This window comes from Chelonia mydas, chromosome 15 (genome assembly GCF_015237465.2).
Source record: "Chelonia mydas isolate rCheMyd1 chromosome 15, rCheMyd1.pri.v2, whole genome shotgun sequence".
Taxonomy (NCBI): domain Eukaryota; kingdom Metazoa; phylum Chordata; order Testudines; family Cheloniidae; genus Chelonia; species Chelonia mydas.
Genome location: NC_057856.1, coordinates 2,021,641 through 2,039,632, shown reverse-complemented (window position 1 = coordinate 2,039,632; position 17,992 = coordinate 2,021,641). Strand labels below are relative to the sequence as shown.

Below are 17,992 nucleotides of genomic sequence, written 5' to 3'. Positions count from 1 at the left end.
TTTCACTAAGAGGGTGGTGAAACACTGGAATGCGTTACCTAGGGAGGTGGTAGAATCTCCTTCCTTCGAGGTTTTTAAGGTCAGGCTTGACAAAGCCCTGGCTGGGATGATTTAACTGGGACTTGGTCCTGCTTCGAGCAGGGGGTTGGACTAAATGACCTTCTGAGGTCCCTTCCAACCCTGATATTCTATGATTCTTCAGAGAACTATCCATGATGACTCCAAGATCTTTCTCCTGATTACTTGTAGCTAAATTAGCCCCCATCATATTGTATGTGTAAGTGGGGTTATTTTTTCCAATGTGCATTACTTTACAGTTATCCACATTAAATTTCATTTGCCATTTTGTTGCCCAATCACTTAGTTTTGTGAGATCTTTTTGAAGTTCCTCACAGTCTGCTTTGGTCTTAACTATCTTGAGCAGTTTAATATCGTCTGCTAACTTTACCACCTCACTGTTTACCGCTTTCTCCAGATCATTTATGAATAAGTTGAATAGGACTGGTCCTAGGACTAACCCTTGGGGAACACCACTAGTTACCCCTCTCCATTCTGAAAATTTACCATTTATTCCTACCCTTTGTTCCCTGTCTTTTAACCAGTTCTCAATCCATGAAAGGATCTTCCCTCTTATCCCACGACAACTTAATTTATGTAAGAGCCTTTGGTGAGGGACCTTGTCAAAGGCTTTCTGGAAATTGAAGTACACTATGTCCACTGGATCCCCCTTGTCCACATGTTTGTTGACCCCCTCAAAGAACTCTAATAGATCAGTAAGACATGATCTCCCTTTTCAGAAACCATGTTGACTTTTGCACAACAATTTATGTTCTTCTATGTGTCTGACAATTTTATTCTTTACTATTGTTTCAACTAATTTACCCGGTACTGACGTTAGACTTACCGGTCTAATTGCCAGGATCACCTCTACAGCCCTTCTTAAACATTGGCATTAGCTATCATTACATTAGCTATCTTCCAGTCATTGGGTACAGTAGCTGATTTAAAGCACAGGTTACAAACCAACCATAGTTAATAGTTCCGCAATTTCACATTTGAGTTCTTTCAGAACTCTTGGGTGAATGCCATCTGGTCCCGGTGACTTGTTACTGTTAAGTTCCTCAATTAATTCCAAAACCACCTCTCGTGACACTTCAATCTGCTACAATTCCTCAGATTTGTCACCTACAACATTTTGTTATTACCTTTTGAGTTGTTGGCTACCTGTTCTTCAAACTCCTTTTTGGCTTTTCTTATTACATTTTTACATTTAAATTTGGCAGTGTTTATGCTCCTTTCTATTTACCTCACTAGGATCTGACTTCCACTTTTTAAAAGATACCTTTTTATTTCTCACTGCTTCTTCTACATGGTTGTTAAGCCACGGTGGCTCTTTTTTAGTTCTTTTACTGTGTTTTTTAATTTGGGGTATACATTTAAGGTAAGCCTCTATTATGGTGTCTTTGAAAGTGTCCATGCAGCTTGCAGGGATTTCACTCTAGTCACTAAAAAGAAAAGGAGTACTTGTGGCACCTTAGAGACTAACAAATTTATTTGAGCATAAGCTTTTGTGAGCTACAGCTCACTTCATCGGATGCATTCAGTGGAAAATACAGTGGGGAGATTTATATACATAGAGAACATGAAACAATGGGTGTTACCATACACGCTGTAACCAGAGTGATCATTTAAAGTGAGCTATTACCAGCAGGAGAGCGGGGTGGGGGTGGGGGACACCTTTTGTAGTGATAATCTAGGTGGGCCATTTCCAGCAGTTGACAAGAACATTTGAGGAACAGTGGGGGGGGGGGGGGGGGGAGATAAACATGGGGAAATAGTTTTACTTTGTGTAATGACCCATCCACTCCCAGTCTCTATTCAAGCCTAAGATAATTGTATCCAGTTTGCAAATTAATTCCAATTCAGCAGTCTCTCGCTGGAGTCTGTTTTTGATGTTTTTTTGTTGAAGAATTGCCACTTTTAGGTCTGTAACTGAATGACCAGAGAGATTGAAGTGAAGTGTTCTCCCACTGGTTTTTGAATGTTATAATTCTTGACGTCTGATTTGTGTCCATTTATTCTCTTACATAGAGACTGTCCAGTTTGGCCAATGTACATGGCAGAGGGGCATATTCTTTTACGTAGAGACTCTAGTCACTGTACCTTTTAAATTTCTGTTTAACCTCCTCATTTTTGCATCGTTCCCCTTTCTGAAATTAAATGCCCCAGTGTTGGGCTGTGAGGCGTTCTTCCCACCACAGGGATGTTAAATATGCTAAGTCATTAGCCAATCAGCCTGATTTCTGGATCCCTAATGTCCAGATGCCCCAGCAACTCAACAGCAGGATCCACAGACCTTCCACCCGGCCCCACCTCCGGGCCTCCCAACAGCGGGATCCACAGCTTCCCCCGACCTCCTCACCTCTGTGCCTCCCGGTCATCCTTGGGCATGTAGTTAGCCAGACAGTCCAGGATGAAGATCTGGCCCCACTCAGTGCACTCATTCAGGGCCGTCAGCAGCTTGTTAATAGATTGAGGGTTCAGGTCCAGCAGGTTACTGCTTGGGTGAGACTCTGCTATTTCCGAAAGGGCTGCTACTGCATTAGCCACCACCTGAGAGAGGACAGGCAGGCAATTAACATCCATTTTGCAAGTCTAACACCTTCCCATTCATAGTCACATACATGCAAGGAGGCAGTATTGCCCAGGAGATAGCAGATGGGGACCTGGGTGTCAGGAAATCTCGGTTCTATTTCTGGCTCTATCTAGGTTCTATTTCTGGAGGAGAAGAGAGAAAGACAGCATAGAGCAGTGAATGAAAGCCGAAAAGAACAATCACCATAGGGTTGGAATCCGAGATGAGGTCCTTCAGTGTGTCCAGGAAACCTTGGTCCTCCACAAGCTGAGCATTGATGTCATGAAGCTTTGCAACACAGACGGCTGCTGTCTTGCGCACATAGGGGTCCTCATCCTTCAGACACTTCCTCAGGGGCTCACAGAGATACTCCGTTATCTTATCCACCCGGATACAGCCCATTGTCCGCACAGCCAGAGCCCGGATCAGAGGGTTGGGATCCTCACAGTCCTATGGGGTTAAAAAGGGAAGTTAGATTCCAGTCACTTCTTTGGGCCACAATTTTCAGGCTTGGGGGCTGAAGCTCTTAGTACATATTTAGGAACCAAATGAAAGTGATCTGAATTCCAGTGGTGCCATGCATTGAGTGCTAAGATCAGGTCACTCATTTAGGCGCCTCAATATGGATTTAGGACTTCAGGAACATGAGTTTGACAGCCTGGGCCACATTGCAGATATTAACCCCTTAATGCTAGCTGTCTGGATGTTGACATCATTTCTCATTTAGATACCTATTAGGTATCACCTGAATGCCAACTCTGCCAAGTGCTTACATTCCTTCTGCAAAAGCCATCAAGTGTAACCTTTTTCTTCACCTGTAAGTCACCCCTACGCAAAGGGTATTCGGCTTCCAGCATGAACTAGAACTAGCAAATCCAAAACCATTTAAAATTCTGCTTTGACAGCATCTTTGCTCCCAACACATTCTCATTCTGCAGCCGCAGACTCCTACAGCAAGAACATGAAGACCTTCTCAGCTGCAGCCATCCTTACTGGTGAACTCTGCTGATGGTCCAGGACAGACATTAGCCATGGGAGGCTCGTGGAGGGGACAGAACTTCCTCTATGAGAGGATAACAGAAGTACAACTGCCATGGAAGTATTTCTTCTGAGCTAAAATAAAGGCCAAGTTTAGTTTCTTCATCCAGTGCTCAAGCCCCAGGGAATCACAGCTGATTTACCCAAGACCAGAGGGGTAAGGCTGAGAAAGTCAACCTGCGCCCACTTCTTTGGAGCTGGTTAAGTGGCAATTTAGTCTGCAGGCTTCCCACGCCCGATACTAGTTTCCCATCAAATGCAGTGTGTAGGAATGATGTGAGGGGAACACTCAATGAACATGGAGACTGAATTCTCACTCATAGGGAGATCCTGCCAGGTCAGGATTAAGTTCTTAGGTGGAGTGGTGAAAAGGGAAGCCCAGGACTGAAGGAATATGGTGCACAAGTAAAGGTGGACTGGGTGATGGGTGTCCTGTTTCCTCCTCCCCTAGAAGAGCAATTCTAAGCTCATTGAGGAGGAGGAGGAGTAGAAATTCAGTCAGGGTCTTTGCTGAATGATTTAGGTTCTGGATACACATGGCAAACCAAGCTTGAGCCCTCCACGACGCGGGTGTACATTGCCACCGTAAGCAGCACTCCCATCTCACCTTTACAAAGGTGTTGACAGCCATAATGGCCATGTCTGGCTGGCTCTTGGCATAATTCATCAGGTACAGGTAGACCAGCTTCTTCAGCTCTAGGTTATCGGTCTGCATACAGTTCACCACATCTGGGAAGAGTGCACTGAAACACAGAGTGCCAGCATAAACTATCCCACTGCGACTCAGACAGGGGAAGGAGAGAGTTAGCTGGGGCATGTTCAACTTTCATTTCTATAATCAGAGGCATGCATGTACCCAGTCACATATCACCTCCTCTGGCCCTCCCAGCTGCCACAGTATTTCCAAAACCTTTTCTGTACCTAAGTGTGAGACTCCATTGATTTCTCTGAAGGAGCTATTCCAACATCTGGATTTCTTCATGGATCTCCACAAACATAAGCTCAACAAAGCAGTCCCTAACAGATAAAGTTTGGGGTCATCTTCCGCACCCCCGAATGCTCTACCCTGGAATTTTGGTTGCAAAGTTGGTTCTCCAATTACTTGAAAGCTGATCCAGTCTTAATAGACCTTCACTAAATTAAAAAGAAAAGGAGTACTTGTGGCACCTTAGAGAGACTAACCAATTTATTTGAGCATAAGCTTTCGTGAGCTACAGCTCAATTCATCGGATGCATACTGTGGAAAGTGTAGAAGATCTTTTTATACACACAAAGCATGAAAAAATAACTCCCCCCACCCCACTCTCCTGTTGGTAATAGCTTATCTAAAGTGACCACTCTCCTTACAATGTGTATGATAATCAAGGTGGGCCATTTCCAGCACAAATCCGGGGTTTAACAAGAACGTCATTATGCAAGGTAACCTATTTCCCCTTGTTTTTTCCTCCCCCCCTCCCCCCCCAACGTTCTTGTTAAACCCCGGATTTGTGCTGGAAATGGCCCACCTTGATTATCATACACATTGTAAGGAGAGTGGTCACTTTAGATAAGCTATTACCAACAGGAGAGTGGGGTGGGGGGAGTTATTTTTTCGTGCTTTGTGTGTATAAAAAGATCTTCTACACTTTCCACAGTATGCATCCGATGAATTGAGCTGTAGCTCACGAAAGCTTATGCTCAAATAAATTGGTTAGTCTCTAAGGTGCCACAAGTACTCCTTTTCTTTTTGCGAATACAGACTAACATGGCTGTTACTCTGAACACTAAATTAAAGAAACCTACATCAATTTTATGTAAGATAGCCAAGGAAATCTCCCTCAGATCATCTTCAGACAGCTACACAGCTCTGTAGCACAAACAGAAGAGAGCGGATATCAAATACATACTTTGTCCTCTATTTAAAGCCACACTCCTTGTTCGACCTCTGTGCTTTTTCTACTAGGCTCCAGGCTAACTGCTTAGCAGCTATTCCCTTTAAAGACTTGTTCATTGCCAGTCTCCCTTTTTCAAGTATTTGTTGTTTCATTCTGGGACTTTGTCCTCACTTTTATATTCAGTAGCCATTTCCCCTTCTTTTACCCCCCTTCCCCTAAAAATTTGTTTGATGTTCTGAAATAAAAGAAATCCAGAAAACCATTTATCAGTGACTTCAGCAATTAGAATCAGTCTACACTATGAAACTGACCAGGTTAAATCTGCGTTGTGGACTATGGCCTGGTCTACAGTACGCAGTTATTTCGGAATTAGCTGAGTTAATTCAAAGTAAAACTGATTCCGTCTACACGACCAAACTGGTTTTTTCGATGTAAAGGGCTCTTTAATCCGATTTTTGTACTCCATCTCGGCAAGTGGAATAGCGCTAAAATCAAGATCGCAGTTTCGGGTTAAAGGTACTGTGGACGCAATTCGACGTTATTGGCCTCCGGGAGCTATCCCAGAACGCTCCCTTGCGACCGCTCTGGACAACACTCAACTCCGATGCACTAGCCAGGTAGGCAGTAAAAGCCCCGGGAATTTAATTTCCTGTTTGGTCACCATCAGCACAGTCCACCATCACAGGCGACCATGCAGAGTCCATCATTGCAAGAGACCACTCAGTCCCGGATCTGCAGACTAGCTCCAGCATGGTCCGAAAGGGAGGTACTGGATCTCATTACATGCTGGGGAGATGAATCTGTTATGGCAGAACTACGTTCCAAAAAAAAAAAAAAAAAAAGAAATGCAAATACTTACACTAAAGTCTCCAGGGCCATGACGGAAAGAGCCTACTCCAAGGACACAGAACAGTGTTGTACAAAAATCAAGGAGCTCAGGCAAGCGTACCAAAAAGCCAGGGAGGCGAACGGGAGCTCTGGGTCACAGCCCCATACATGCCGCTTCTACCATGAGCTGCATGCAATTATGGGGGGTGACGCCACCACTACCCCACCACTGTCCGTGGACACCTGCAAGGGGGGAGTTGCACGGAGCGAGGAGGACGAGTTATTGGAGGACGAAGAGGAGAAGGAGGACGACAACAGTGCACAGGCGGCAAGTGGGGAATCTGTTTTCCCCCCTAGCCAGGAACTAGTCTTAACGCTGGAGTCAACAGCCTTCCCCACTCCCAAGGCTGGCTCCCGGACCATGAGCCTGGAGAAGGCACTTCTGGTGAGTGAGAGCCTGATCGGAGCCACGCGGTGGGGGAGTGGGGGGAAACCCAGCCACGCTGGGCTGTTGGTGTTTAGTTTAAAGAGCTCATCCCTGCTCAGAGCCTCATCGCAGCCATGTGGTGGGTGCGGGGGCAGGGGGTGTTGTATGAAGCGATCATCCCAGAGAGTCTGCAGGCCCTCCTTTTATATGGCAAATCCACCAGGCTTTGCTTGCTATGGGAAAGGGGACCCGGCAGTTTGAAAACATTGAAATGAATGCGGAAGAAGCAGAACCCCGCATGCCCCTAAGGCTTACCATGGCTGCCTGCAAGCTGAATTCTGTTGCCCGGCCGCATGTGGGGGCTTACACCAAAGTGGCAGGCACTTCAGTATAAGAGGCAAGATGCGACCTTGTACAGAAAGAACATGTGCTGTGTACTGTGAATTGCCTGTTTCACTGAGAAAGAGTGTCCCCTTTGCTCTCTAAAATGTATCTTTTAAAATATGACCCTCCCTTTTTCTCCTCCCACAGGTGCAAATGTTTCAACGCGGCCCCTATCTACTCCATCCCAGAGGCTGGTCCAGATTAGAAGGCGGAAAAAATGAACTCAGGACGACACGTTCACCGAGCTCATGAAAGTCCTCTCGCACTGATAGGGCCCAGCTGAATGCATGGAGGCAAACAACTGCGGAGTCCCGTAAAGCGTTACACGAACACGAAGAGAGGAGGGACGTGTGCAATGAGAGCAGGCAGGATGCTGTGGTCAAGCTCATGGGGGAGCAAACTGACATGCTCCACTGTATGGTGGATCTAATGCGGGAAAGGCAGCAAGACCACAGACCGCCACTGCAGCCCCTGTATAACCGCCCTCCCTCCTCCCCAAGTTCCATAGCCTCCTCACCCAGGTGCCCAAGAACACGGGCGGGGAGGCTACGGGGACCCACACACTCAACCCCAGAGGGCTGCACAAGCAGCAGAAAGCTGGCATATCCGAAATTTTGATTTGGTTTCTGGACTTGTTCTTCCCTCCTCCTCCAATTACGCCCCCCCCCCCAGTCTACCTTCTGATTTCTCTCAATGTGTTGTGCAACAAATAATAAAGAATGGTTTTTAAGCAATTGTGACTTTATTTCCTTTCATATATACATATAGAGAGCGGGTAACTTCAAGAGAAAAACTGTCACACCGTACCCTGGCCAGTCATGAAACTGGCTTTCAAAGCTTCTCTGATGCGCAGCACGCACTGCTGCGCTCTTCTAATCGCCCTGTTGTCTGGCTGTGCGAAATTGGTCGCCAAGTGAGTTGTTTCAACCTCCCACCCCGCCGTAAACATCTCCCCCTTACTCTCACAGATATTGTGGAGCACACAACAAGCAGCAATTACAATTGGAATATTAGTTATGCTGAGATATAACCGAGTCAGTAAACTGCGCCAGCGCGCTTTCAAATGTCCAAAAGCGCATTCTGCACTTGCTCAGCCTATAGTTGAACTGCTCCTTACTACTGTCCAGGGAGCCTGTGTATGGCTTCAGGAGCCATGGCATTAAGGGGTAGGCTGGGTCCCCAAGGATAACTATAAGCATTTCAACATCCCCAACAGTAATTTTCTGGTCTGGGAAGTAAGTCCCTTCCTGCAGCTGTTCGCATCTTCCAGAACTCTGGTCTGTTTGATCATGCACCTTTCCCGGCCATCCCACGTTGAGGTCGGTGAGACATCCCTTGTGATCCACCAGTGCTTGCAGCACCACGGAAAAGTACCCCTTTCAGTTTATGTGCTGGCCGCCCCGCTGTTCCGGGGCCAAGAGAGGGATATGCGTTCCGTCTATCGCCCCGCTGCAGTTAGGGAACCCCAGCGCATTAAAACCATTCACAATGATCTGCACATTTCCCAAAGTCACTACCCTTGATAGCAGCTGGTTAATGACTGCATTGGCTACTTGCATCACAGCAGCCCCCACAGTAGATTTGCCCACTCCAAACTGATTCCTGACTGACTAGGCGTTGCAAGCTTCCACAGGGCTGTGGCCACTTACTTCTCAACTGTGAGGGCTGCTCTCGTTTTGGTGTCTTTGCGCTTCAGGGCAGGGGACAGCAAGTCAAAGTTCCATGAAAGTGGCCCTACGCATACGAGAGTTTCACAGCCACTGGGAATCATCCCATACCTGCAACACTGTGCTGTCCCACCAGTCTGTGCTTGTTTCCCGGGCCCAGAATCGGCGTTCCACGGCATGAACCTGTCCCAACGCCACCATGATCTCCCAATCGCCACATGCTGTGCTTCTAGGAATGTCTGTGTCCATGTCCTCATCAGTAGAGTAATCGCGCTGTCATCGCTTCCTCGCCCGGTTTTGCAGGTACTGCACACACTGCTGGATAATGCGTGAGGTATTTACAATGGTCAAAACTGCAGCAGAGATCTGAGTGGGCTCCATGCTTGCCACGCTATGGCGCCTGCACGGGTAATCCTGGAAAATGGGCGCAAAACATAGAAGAGCAGAGTGGCAGCAGAAGAGGTGCTGTTCGGTTCACGATAGCCGAAAAAAGGCGGGAAATGGATGTCTTCTGTAACTTTCACGGAGGCGGGAGCCCAGGACAGACATGTGGAGAAGCTCGGTAGCATGGCAAGAGCGGGAGAGCAGAGTTGGCAGCAGAAGCTGTGCTGCTCGGTTCACAATGGCCGAGCAGAGTGGGCAGTGGAAGCGGTCAATGAGGAAGAGAAAGAGTAGATACTTATAGGAATTACATAGAAAGACGAGAGAAAATGTGAGGTGGATTCATAGTATCAGGAGAGAAGCAGTGCACCGTACTGCACCATCTGCTGAAAGCAGTATGGCGTCTGCACGCCAAAGGCGCGAAACAATTGTCTGCTGTAGCTTTCACGGAGGGAGGAGCGACTGACGACACACCCAGGAACACCTGCGAGAATGTTTCTGCCCCATCATGCACTGGGAGCTTAATCCAGAATTCCACTGGGCGGCGGGGACTGTGGGATAGCTACCCACAGTGCACCGCTCTGACATTCAATGGTAGCCTCGGTACTGTGGACACACACCACCGAATTCACGCGCTTTAGTGGGGACACACAAGACCGAATGTATAAAATCACTTCCAAAAATTCAAATAGAATAATTTTGAAATAATTTTGTACTGTAGACATACCCTTAGTCACATACAGTTTTTAAAAGAACCATGGTTAAGTGCGGAGACTTGCTTTTCCTCCACCTGCAGCCATGTTGAGCACCCATGCTTCAACACAGCCAATTTCACAGTGAAGAGTAAATTCTTTTAAGAGCTAAACTCTGTGCTGAGCAAAAGTACCTGCACCACAAGTAATCATCCAATGGCTGTTCAGCCATGACAGGACGCTCAGTCAGAAAGATTGTGTAGCCACAGCTTTCCACGGTGTTGAAGGGAAACTTCATTGCATCAAAGACAGAACAGAAAAAGCGAGACAGCAGACACTTCCCTTTACACAGTACCCTTCTTATCAGGAAGACAGCTTCACAAGGACAGCACGGAATTCCAGAGCTGTAACAGTTCCCTAGCAGAGTGCAGCTAGAAAAGAAGTCTATTTTTCTAAGTCTCTGATCCTAGTGAATGAGTTAAAATATTCTAGAGCTGCAGTATGCAAGGTAAGTTGTATGGAGTAATAGCCCTGTGTAAGAGCCCATTGACAGCATCAGAGCTGGATGAATGGACACAAGCTCAGCTTTTGCTATTGCTGTAGCAGAGCCCAGATCCACTTGATTGTTAAGTGAGTCTTCCCTTGCAACGATGTTACATCTAAAAAAGCTTGTTAGGCCACCAAGTCTACAGCAGAATGAGGCTAGAACAATTCAGGATTGAATCTGGGCAGAGTTTAGAAAAAAAAAAGACTCAGACACCTAACTCTCTCAAAAACTTGTCTACTTGGCCAGTTCTCTCATTGTTTTAGCTAACATGCATATCCCAGCAAATCCATTGAATGCATTGCCCTGGAGATGGGGGTTCCATGCCCACCACTCCCAAGAGGAGGAGACGGGTGGTGGTGGTCGGGGACTCCCTCCTAAGGGAGACGGAGTCATCTATCTGCCGACCAGACCGGGAGACTCGAGAAGTGTGCTGCTTGCCTGGAGCTAGAATCCAGGATGTGACGGACTGTTTGCTGAGACTGATCAAGACCTCGGACCTCTACCCCTTCCTCCTTCTCCATATGGGCACCAATGATACTGCCAAGAATGACCTTGAGCGGATCACTGCAGACTACGTAGCTCTGGGAAGAAGGATAAAGGAGTTTGAGGCACAAGTCATGTTCTCATTCATCCTCCCGGTTGAAGGAAAAGGCCCAGGTAGGGACCGTTAAATTGTGGAGGTGAACGCACGGTTACACACGTGGCATCGGAGAGAGCACTTTGGATTTTTCGACCATGAGAGGTTGTTCCGTGAAGAAGGATTGCTAGGAATAGATGTAAGAGCATCTTCAAAGTGGATGGAAAGCTGGCTAGATTGTTGGGCTCAATGGGTAGTGATCAACGGCTCAATGTCTAGTTGGCAGCTGGTATCAAGCAGAGTGCTCCAGGGGTCGGTCCTGGGGCTGGTTTTGTTCAACATCTTTATTAACGATCTGGATGATGGGGTTAATTGCAGAGTGATCTAGACACATTGGAGGATTGGGACAAAAGAAATCTGATGAGGTTCAACAAGGACAAGTGCAGAGTTCTGCACTTACGAAGGAAGAATCCCATGCACCGCTACCAGCTGGGAATCGACTGGCTAAGCAGCAGTTCTTCAGAAAAGGACCTGGGGATTACAGTGGACGAGAAGCTGGATATGAGTCAGCAGTGTGCCCTTGTTGCCAAGAAGGCCAATGGCACATTGGGCTGTATTAGCTGCATTGCCAGAAGATCGAGGGAAGTGATTATTCCCCTCTATTCGGCACTGGTGAGGCCACACCTGGAGTACTGCGTCCAGTTTTGGTCCCCCCACTACAGAAGGGGTGTGGACAACTTGGAAAAAGTCTGGCAGAGGGCAATGAAAATGATTAGGGGGCTGGGGCATATGACCTACGAGGAGAGGCTGAGGGAACTGGGCTTGTTTAGTCTGCAGAAGAGAAGAGCGAGGGGGGATTTGATAGCAGCCTTCAGTTACCTGAAAGGGGGTTCCAAAAAGAGGCTGGAGCTCGGCTGTTCCCAGTGGTGGCAGATGACAAAACAAGCAGCAAAATGGTCTCAAGTTGCAGTGGGGGAGGTCTAGGTTGGATATTAGGAAACACTATTTCATTAGGAGGGTGGTGAAGCACTGGAATGGGTTACTTAGAGAGGTGGTGGCATCTTCATCCTTAGAGATTTTTAAGGCCCGGCTTGACAAAGCCCTGGCTGGGATGATTTATTTGGGGTTGGTCCTGCTTTGAGCAGGGGATGGACTAGATGACCCCCTGAGGTCTCTTCCAACCCTGATCTTCTATGATTCTAATAACAATACGATGCAATATGCGGGGGTGGGTGCAGGGGTGAAAGTAAGTTAGAGGACTTATCGGTACGCAGGAGTCCTGAGCAGAGTGCATGGCCTTAACCAGAAGAGGCATGGCCTTAAATCCCCGGGCCCTTTAAATCTTGATTTAAAGGGCCAGGGCTCCAGCTGCAGTAGTGGTGGCTGGGAGCCCGGGGCCCTTTAAATCACCCCCAAGCTACCAGCTGCAGAAGAGGCTGGGAGCCCCGGGGCTCGGGGGGCAATTTAAAGGGCCCACGCTCCAGCTGCCGCTACCACAGTGGAGCCCCGGGCCTTTTAAATCACTGAGGAACCCTGGGGGCTCCCGGCTGCCACCGCTACCCCAGGGCTCTGGCAGAGCTTTAAAGGGCCTGGGGCTCCGCTGTGATAGCAGCTGCCGGAGCCTCGAGCCTTTTAAATCCCCGCCTGAGCCCTGCTGCCCGAGCCCTGGATTTAAAGGGCCCCAGGGCTCCAGCCACCGCTACCGCCCCAGCCCTTTAAATCCACCCCAGAGCCCCACTGCCGCTACCCCAGGGCTTCTTCAGCAGGGCTCCGGTGGGGATTTAAAGGGCCGGGGCGGTAGGAGTGACTGGAGCTCCGGGGCCCTTTAAATCCCCGCTGCAGCCCCGCCGCCACTACTCCAGGGCTTTAAATTGCCGTCCGGGAAAGCCGATCCCGGTACGGCGCACCGGCTCTTACTGGTACGCCGTACCAGGGCATAGCAGCTTACTTTCACCTCTGGGTGGGTGTTACATCAAGGATCAGTTAAGGGGGAACACACGCATATGGAACATAGCAGTGATTAGTTACGTGCCAGACAGTAAATATTTACTGTGTTTAAAGCCTTTCTTAAATCGCGGTCATGCTCTCCATTGATGGGAATGGACTCTGAAGCTACCATTGTCCTGATACTTCCCAGCCATTTGATGAGGCGCAACAAAGCTGTTAGAAAGCAGAACCCTTCACGAGCATGGGAAAAGGATCTTCAAAGTGCTCAAACGTTAAATATTTTTCTTCAGTTTACTTAATCTCTATTAACACTTGATGAAGTTCCAGAATCTATGACTTTGAGGCTCCCAGCCTTCCCCTGAACTCAAATGGATTCTGCTTGAAACCCTACTCTGCATTTGTGTGTCAAGAAGGTTGCTTCCCTTCCGAGGAATCAGTCATTACTTATCTCATACCTCACAGAAACTTCACTCTGTTTAGATGTACAGATCAGACCTGGCTACAGACACCTGCTCCCTATGCGCCTCACCTTACCTCACACAGACACATCCTTTGCCCCCTTTCTGTATTTTGTGCCTTCTATCATTGTGCTCCCATGCCAGGAACCCTCCATCCAATCCTTACAGATCCACCCTCCTCACTCTCCTAGACTGTCCTCCTGGGTCTTGCACTGACCTATCTTGTTTTACTTTGTGAGCTCTTCATGGCACAGAACAGGTCTATGGGAAGTGCCATGTAAACTAATGGTGCTTGGAGCCCTGACCTGTGTCCTGACCCCTGGGTTCTAGTCATAGCTCTGCCACTGACTCAGTGTGCAAGACTAGACAAGTCACTTAAACATTCTGTGCCTGTTTCCCACATCTGTAAAATGGGAACAGAGTTTTAGCCACCTTTGTAAAGCAGATTTAACAATGAAGGGTGCTAGGTGGTTGTACAGTTACTAGCTAAAGGTAGAAGTTGATTTATCTCAATCTTGAATACATCCTTTTTAAAAGGTGCATATGGATGTGTGAGAGACCAGGGTCACCACTCCGAATAGAGGAAGGGGCAGAAGCACCATTTGGGATACTGCCTGCGTAGGGAGGCAGGCCATATTTCTTCAACACAACTACCTGATGGGGTAAAAGGGAGAGTAAAATATTAAGTTGAGCTCTTCCGTTTTCTTCTTGGATCATCATAACAAGATCTATGAAACAAAGATATCTGTCCTCTGCCAAAAGGGGCTTGTTTGCTTCCCCCGCCACCCAACAGGTGAAATTTAAGAAAGCAGCAATAATTCCAATAAACTAATCTGGAAACTAGCCCAGTCCTCCTTTAGCTAGACTACTACTAAAAACAAGTTTCAGAGTAGCAGCCATGTTAGTCTGTATCTGCAAAAAGAAAAGGAGGACTTGTGGCACCTTAGAGACTAACACATTTATTTGAGCATAAGCTTTCGTGAGCTACAGCTCAGAATGCATCCGATGAAGTGAGCTGTAGCTCACGAAAGCTTATGCTCAAATAAATTTGTTAGTCTCTAAGGTGCCACAAGTCCTCCTTTTCTCTTTACTAAAAAGAAGTCAAGCTTGCCAGCTGACAGGCTACTTGACCCGAATATAACATTCATCTTTCAGAGCAGAGGCTGCAGTGACAGGCAAACTCTCACCCAGCTCTCACACAAGACAAAAGGGTAGCTGACATGCAGACCAACCCACAGAGCCAAAAGGAGCCTTCTGTCATGGAAATGGCTTCTGTCAAGAAGCCACAGGCTCCATTATGCAACATTTGGTCTCGATCCAAGGAGCTTTGTTGTTGGGACCTGTAGTTTACATGGGCTGATATAATCTACTAGTTTAACACGCATTAGCTGCAGCTCTCTGGTTCTGGGCACACTGCCAGTGCATCCCTGCAGCTGGGTATAGTTTGGGCACTCCCAATCCTACAGCAATAGATGGCACCCCAAAAGCATCTCCACCCTGTGCATGGCAGCGCACCTGACATCTTTGCCAACGGTCATGGATGCGATCACCTTCTTCACTGCCTCTTTCTTCTTCTCCTTCTTGTCGCTGTTCAACTCTGCCTTCAACTCAAAGATCTCCCCTGGAGAAGATGGCGAAAGAAATTCAGGAGTTAACATTCCCTGCCCTGGACAGATTGGGGCAAGCAGCAGGTTTTGGTAGAAAGGTACAGTCAGCTGCTTAGATGAATGCTCCATTTCAATTACCCACAGGAATTAAAAGCAATTGCTTGCCTGTTTCTATTAAATGAAGGCAAATAGCTCTCTTCGACCCAGGCTGGCAAGGGAGCCCAGTCAGTAGAGTAACATCTCAAGATGCCACATTAGGTAATGGTCTTAGCCAGGAACACATCCACAGCCAAGCTACTCTCTCCCATCAGGTACTCTACACCGCCTGGGCCAACAAGAGTTTACAATAACTTGTCAGAAAGCAGACGGGCCCACTGGAGTGGGAACACAATGCACTAACCAGCTCATGGGATGAGAGTTTAAGGTTTGGGCTCGATAGCTGCCCCAGGCTGGGACTGCCTCAGAATCTGTGCGCTCAGAGAGAGCACAGCTTGCGTTTGCCGGTTCCCTACTGGCTAGCTCAGAATCAGCGTCAATGTGGTCCAAAAGGAGAGGCACCTAGCTGGAAGCAAAATCAACACAAAGGAGGAAGGAGTAGAGGGGGGGGGAAATATAACAAGATCCTGTTGCAGTTGAAGCGAGACAAATTCAGACTGGAAACAAGGTACACATTTTTAACAGAGAGGGTAATCAACCCTGGAACAATTTAATAAAGGTTGTGGTGGATTCTCTATCACTGGCAATTTTTAAATCAAGATTAGACTTTTGTTTTTAAAGATATGCTTAACCAGGAATTATTGTGGCGCTGTTCTCTGGCCTGCATTATACAGGAGGTGAGACTAGATTATCACAATGATCCTTTCTGGCCTTCCAATCTATGAATCAGGCCTGGCACTTCTTCTACAAAGAGAGGATCTGCAAGGGGGAACTTGGCAATAGCCAATGGGTAGCTCTTCACTGACCTTCACCTTCAGCTCACTGAAATACACAACACACAGTAACTCTTTGGTCAGTATTGTTTCATGTATGCAGAAATGGGAACTGCCAGCACTTTCAGAAGGGAATTGAAAAGGTGTTGAAATTTCACTGTGGCTTCTACAAATCTGTGTGTTTCTTTAGCACCAACTATCTAGGGATCTCAAAGCACATTAGGGAATTAAGCATCAACATCTTTGTGCAAGAGATATTATCCCAGTTATTCAGAAAGGGAAACAGAGGTGAGCAGATAAAATCTAACTGCACTATGGCTACAAACCAGGCAAGGCATGAAAAATCCATTCACCAGTGGAAAGAATCTATGAACAGATGAGGGCTGGTAGGGGAAAGCACTATGCCATCAATTACTGCAGAATTCAAGTTCTCATTATAATAAAAACATTTCTAGGGATCATGTTAAGAACACCTTCTGAACCTGACCTGTCACAGCACTGGCTGCCCGAGTCTGTCTGGTAGACATAGCACTGTGGTGTGTATCCCAGAATCTCTCATATCCCAGCAACTATAGGAGGCTGGACTTTCTAACAAGGTGTTATCCCCGAGTGTCAATGCCCATCCAACCTTTCCTCAGCTGAATTAGGTCATAGAATCAGAGAATATCAGGTTTGGAAGGGACCTCAGGAGGTCATCTAGTCCAACCCCCTGCTCAAAGCAGGACTAATCCCCAATTTTTGCCCCAGATCCCTAAATGGCCCCCTCAAGGATTGAGCTCACAATCCTGGGTTTAGCAGGCCAATGCTCAAACCACTGAGCTATCCCTCCCCCACAATTACTTCTTGTCTGGTAAGTTCTGCAAAGCTTGAACCCACTCTTCCTGAGTCAGCTCTAAGTCATAATTATGGCTAAGGCTTTTCTCCAGCAGCAGAATCACCCCCACATGATCAGAGCACGCCAGTCCTACACAGACACCAAGCACATTCTGAGAACACAGTCCCCAGACTAAGGCAGGAGATGGTTGCCAATGGTTTGCTGGGTGCCAGCTCACACTCTCCTCCACAGTTTTGAAGGAGTGGAGTTTCCGAGGCAACATGCTCAGTTCTTGCATGGATAAGTGCAGTGGTCTGACTAAGGTTGCTAGACCATTCATTTCTGATTAGCTGTCCATCTCTCAGAGCCACACACTGGTGCTAGCTGACAGGTGGCAAAAGTAGCAAGGATACAAGTCTATATTTTCCCACTCATCCAACCCAGCCTGACAGCACCATGTGCTCTGGGTCCTGTGGTATCTCTGCCAGCTCATTCTTCAGCAAAGAGTAACACGTTATGCCAAACTCTATATGATGGAAAGTGGGGACAGGGATTGGATTAGGCGTGTGGAAGAGGGCTCCAGTGGGGTGTGATCTAGAAAATTCATTGTGGCCCACAGTCCATTGACAAAATTCAGAGTCAGAGGACACGGACACACCATTGTCCCCACACCTCCACCGTCACCAAATGGTGCAGTCATATGCACTAGATACGAATGTGTATGCACAGCAAGAGAAAGAATATGCTGTTGTCACAGCAATGATATGACAGAGTAGAGGGCTGTTTTGTTGCTATCAATGTTTTGTTGGGATCACAGCTAACCTCCCAAGCCCTTTTTTTAACTCAACTTTCCCACCTTTCACTGACAAGGGGTAACTACAGCCTCTGGTGGAGGGGACTGAACAGCAAGACACTATGACTCCACTCATTTACATTATTTCCTTGGTTTGGCAGATACTTAAATTTAGCACCCCGAGAGCCACCTGCACTGCTGCTTCAGTGGTTAGTGAAGGTTTCAGGCCTCTTGGGATTTTCCACCAAACCATTTTAACAAGTGCATTAAAGAAACAGGCCATCTGCAAGGGCCAGTCTGACAGCTGCACTGATGGGTGTTACTAAGCTGCAAAAGCTGATAAAACAGTTAAAAGGCTTGTCTTGGTTCACTGCCAGGCCAATGAGTCTGAGTG

General features: G+C 47.4%; 1 protein-coding gene across 13 annotated transcripts in view; it reads right to left on the bottom strand.

The window, feature by feature from the left end:
* The window catches only part of AP1B1 (adaptor related protein complex 1 subunit beta 1), a 78,587-nt gene that overhangs the window by 39,077 nt on the left and 21,518 nt on the right, over positions 1-17,992 (bottom strand). For 12 of the 13 annotated variants that reach the window (XM_037879067.2, XM_043529884.1, XM_043529885.1 and 9 more), the window contains exons 3-6: positions 14,971-15,076; positions 4,281-4,416; positions 2,840-3,085; positions 2,423-2,613 (exon numbers count right to left, since the gene is read on the bottom strand). In XM_037879067.2, the coding sequence (XP_037734995.1) occupies positions 2,423-2,613; positions 2,840-3,085; positions 4,281-4,416; positions 14,971-15,076 (679 nt within the window). Of the gene's footprint in view, positions 1-2,422; positions 2,614-2,839; positions 3,086-4,280; positions 4,417-14,970; positions 15,077-17,992 lie in introns of those variants that run through there. The other variant, XM_027833002.3, reaches the window with a different exon arrangement.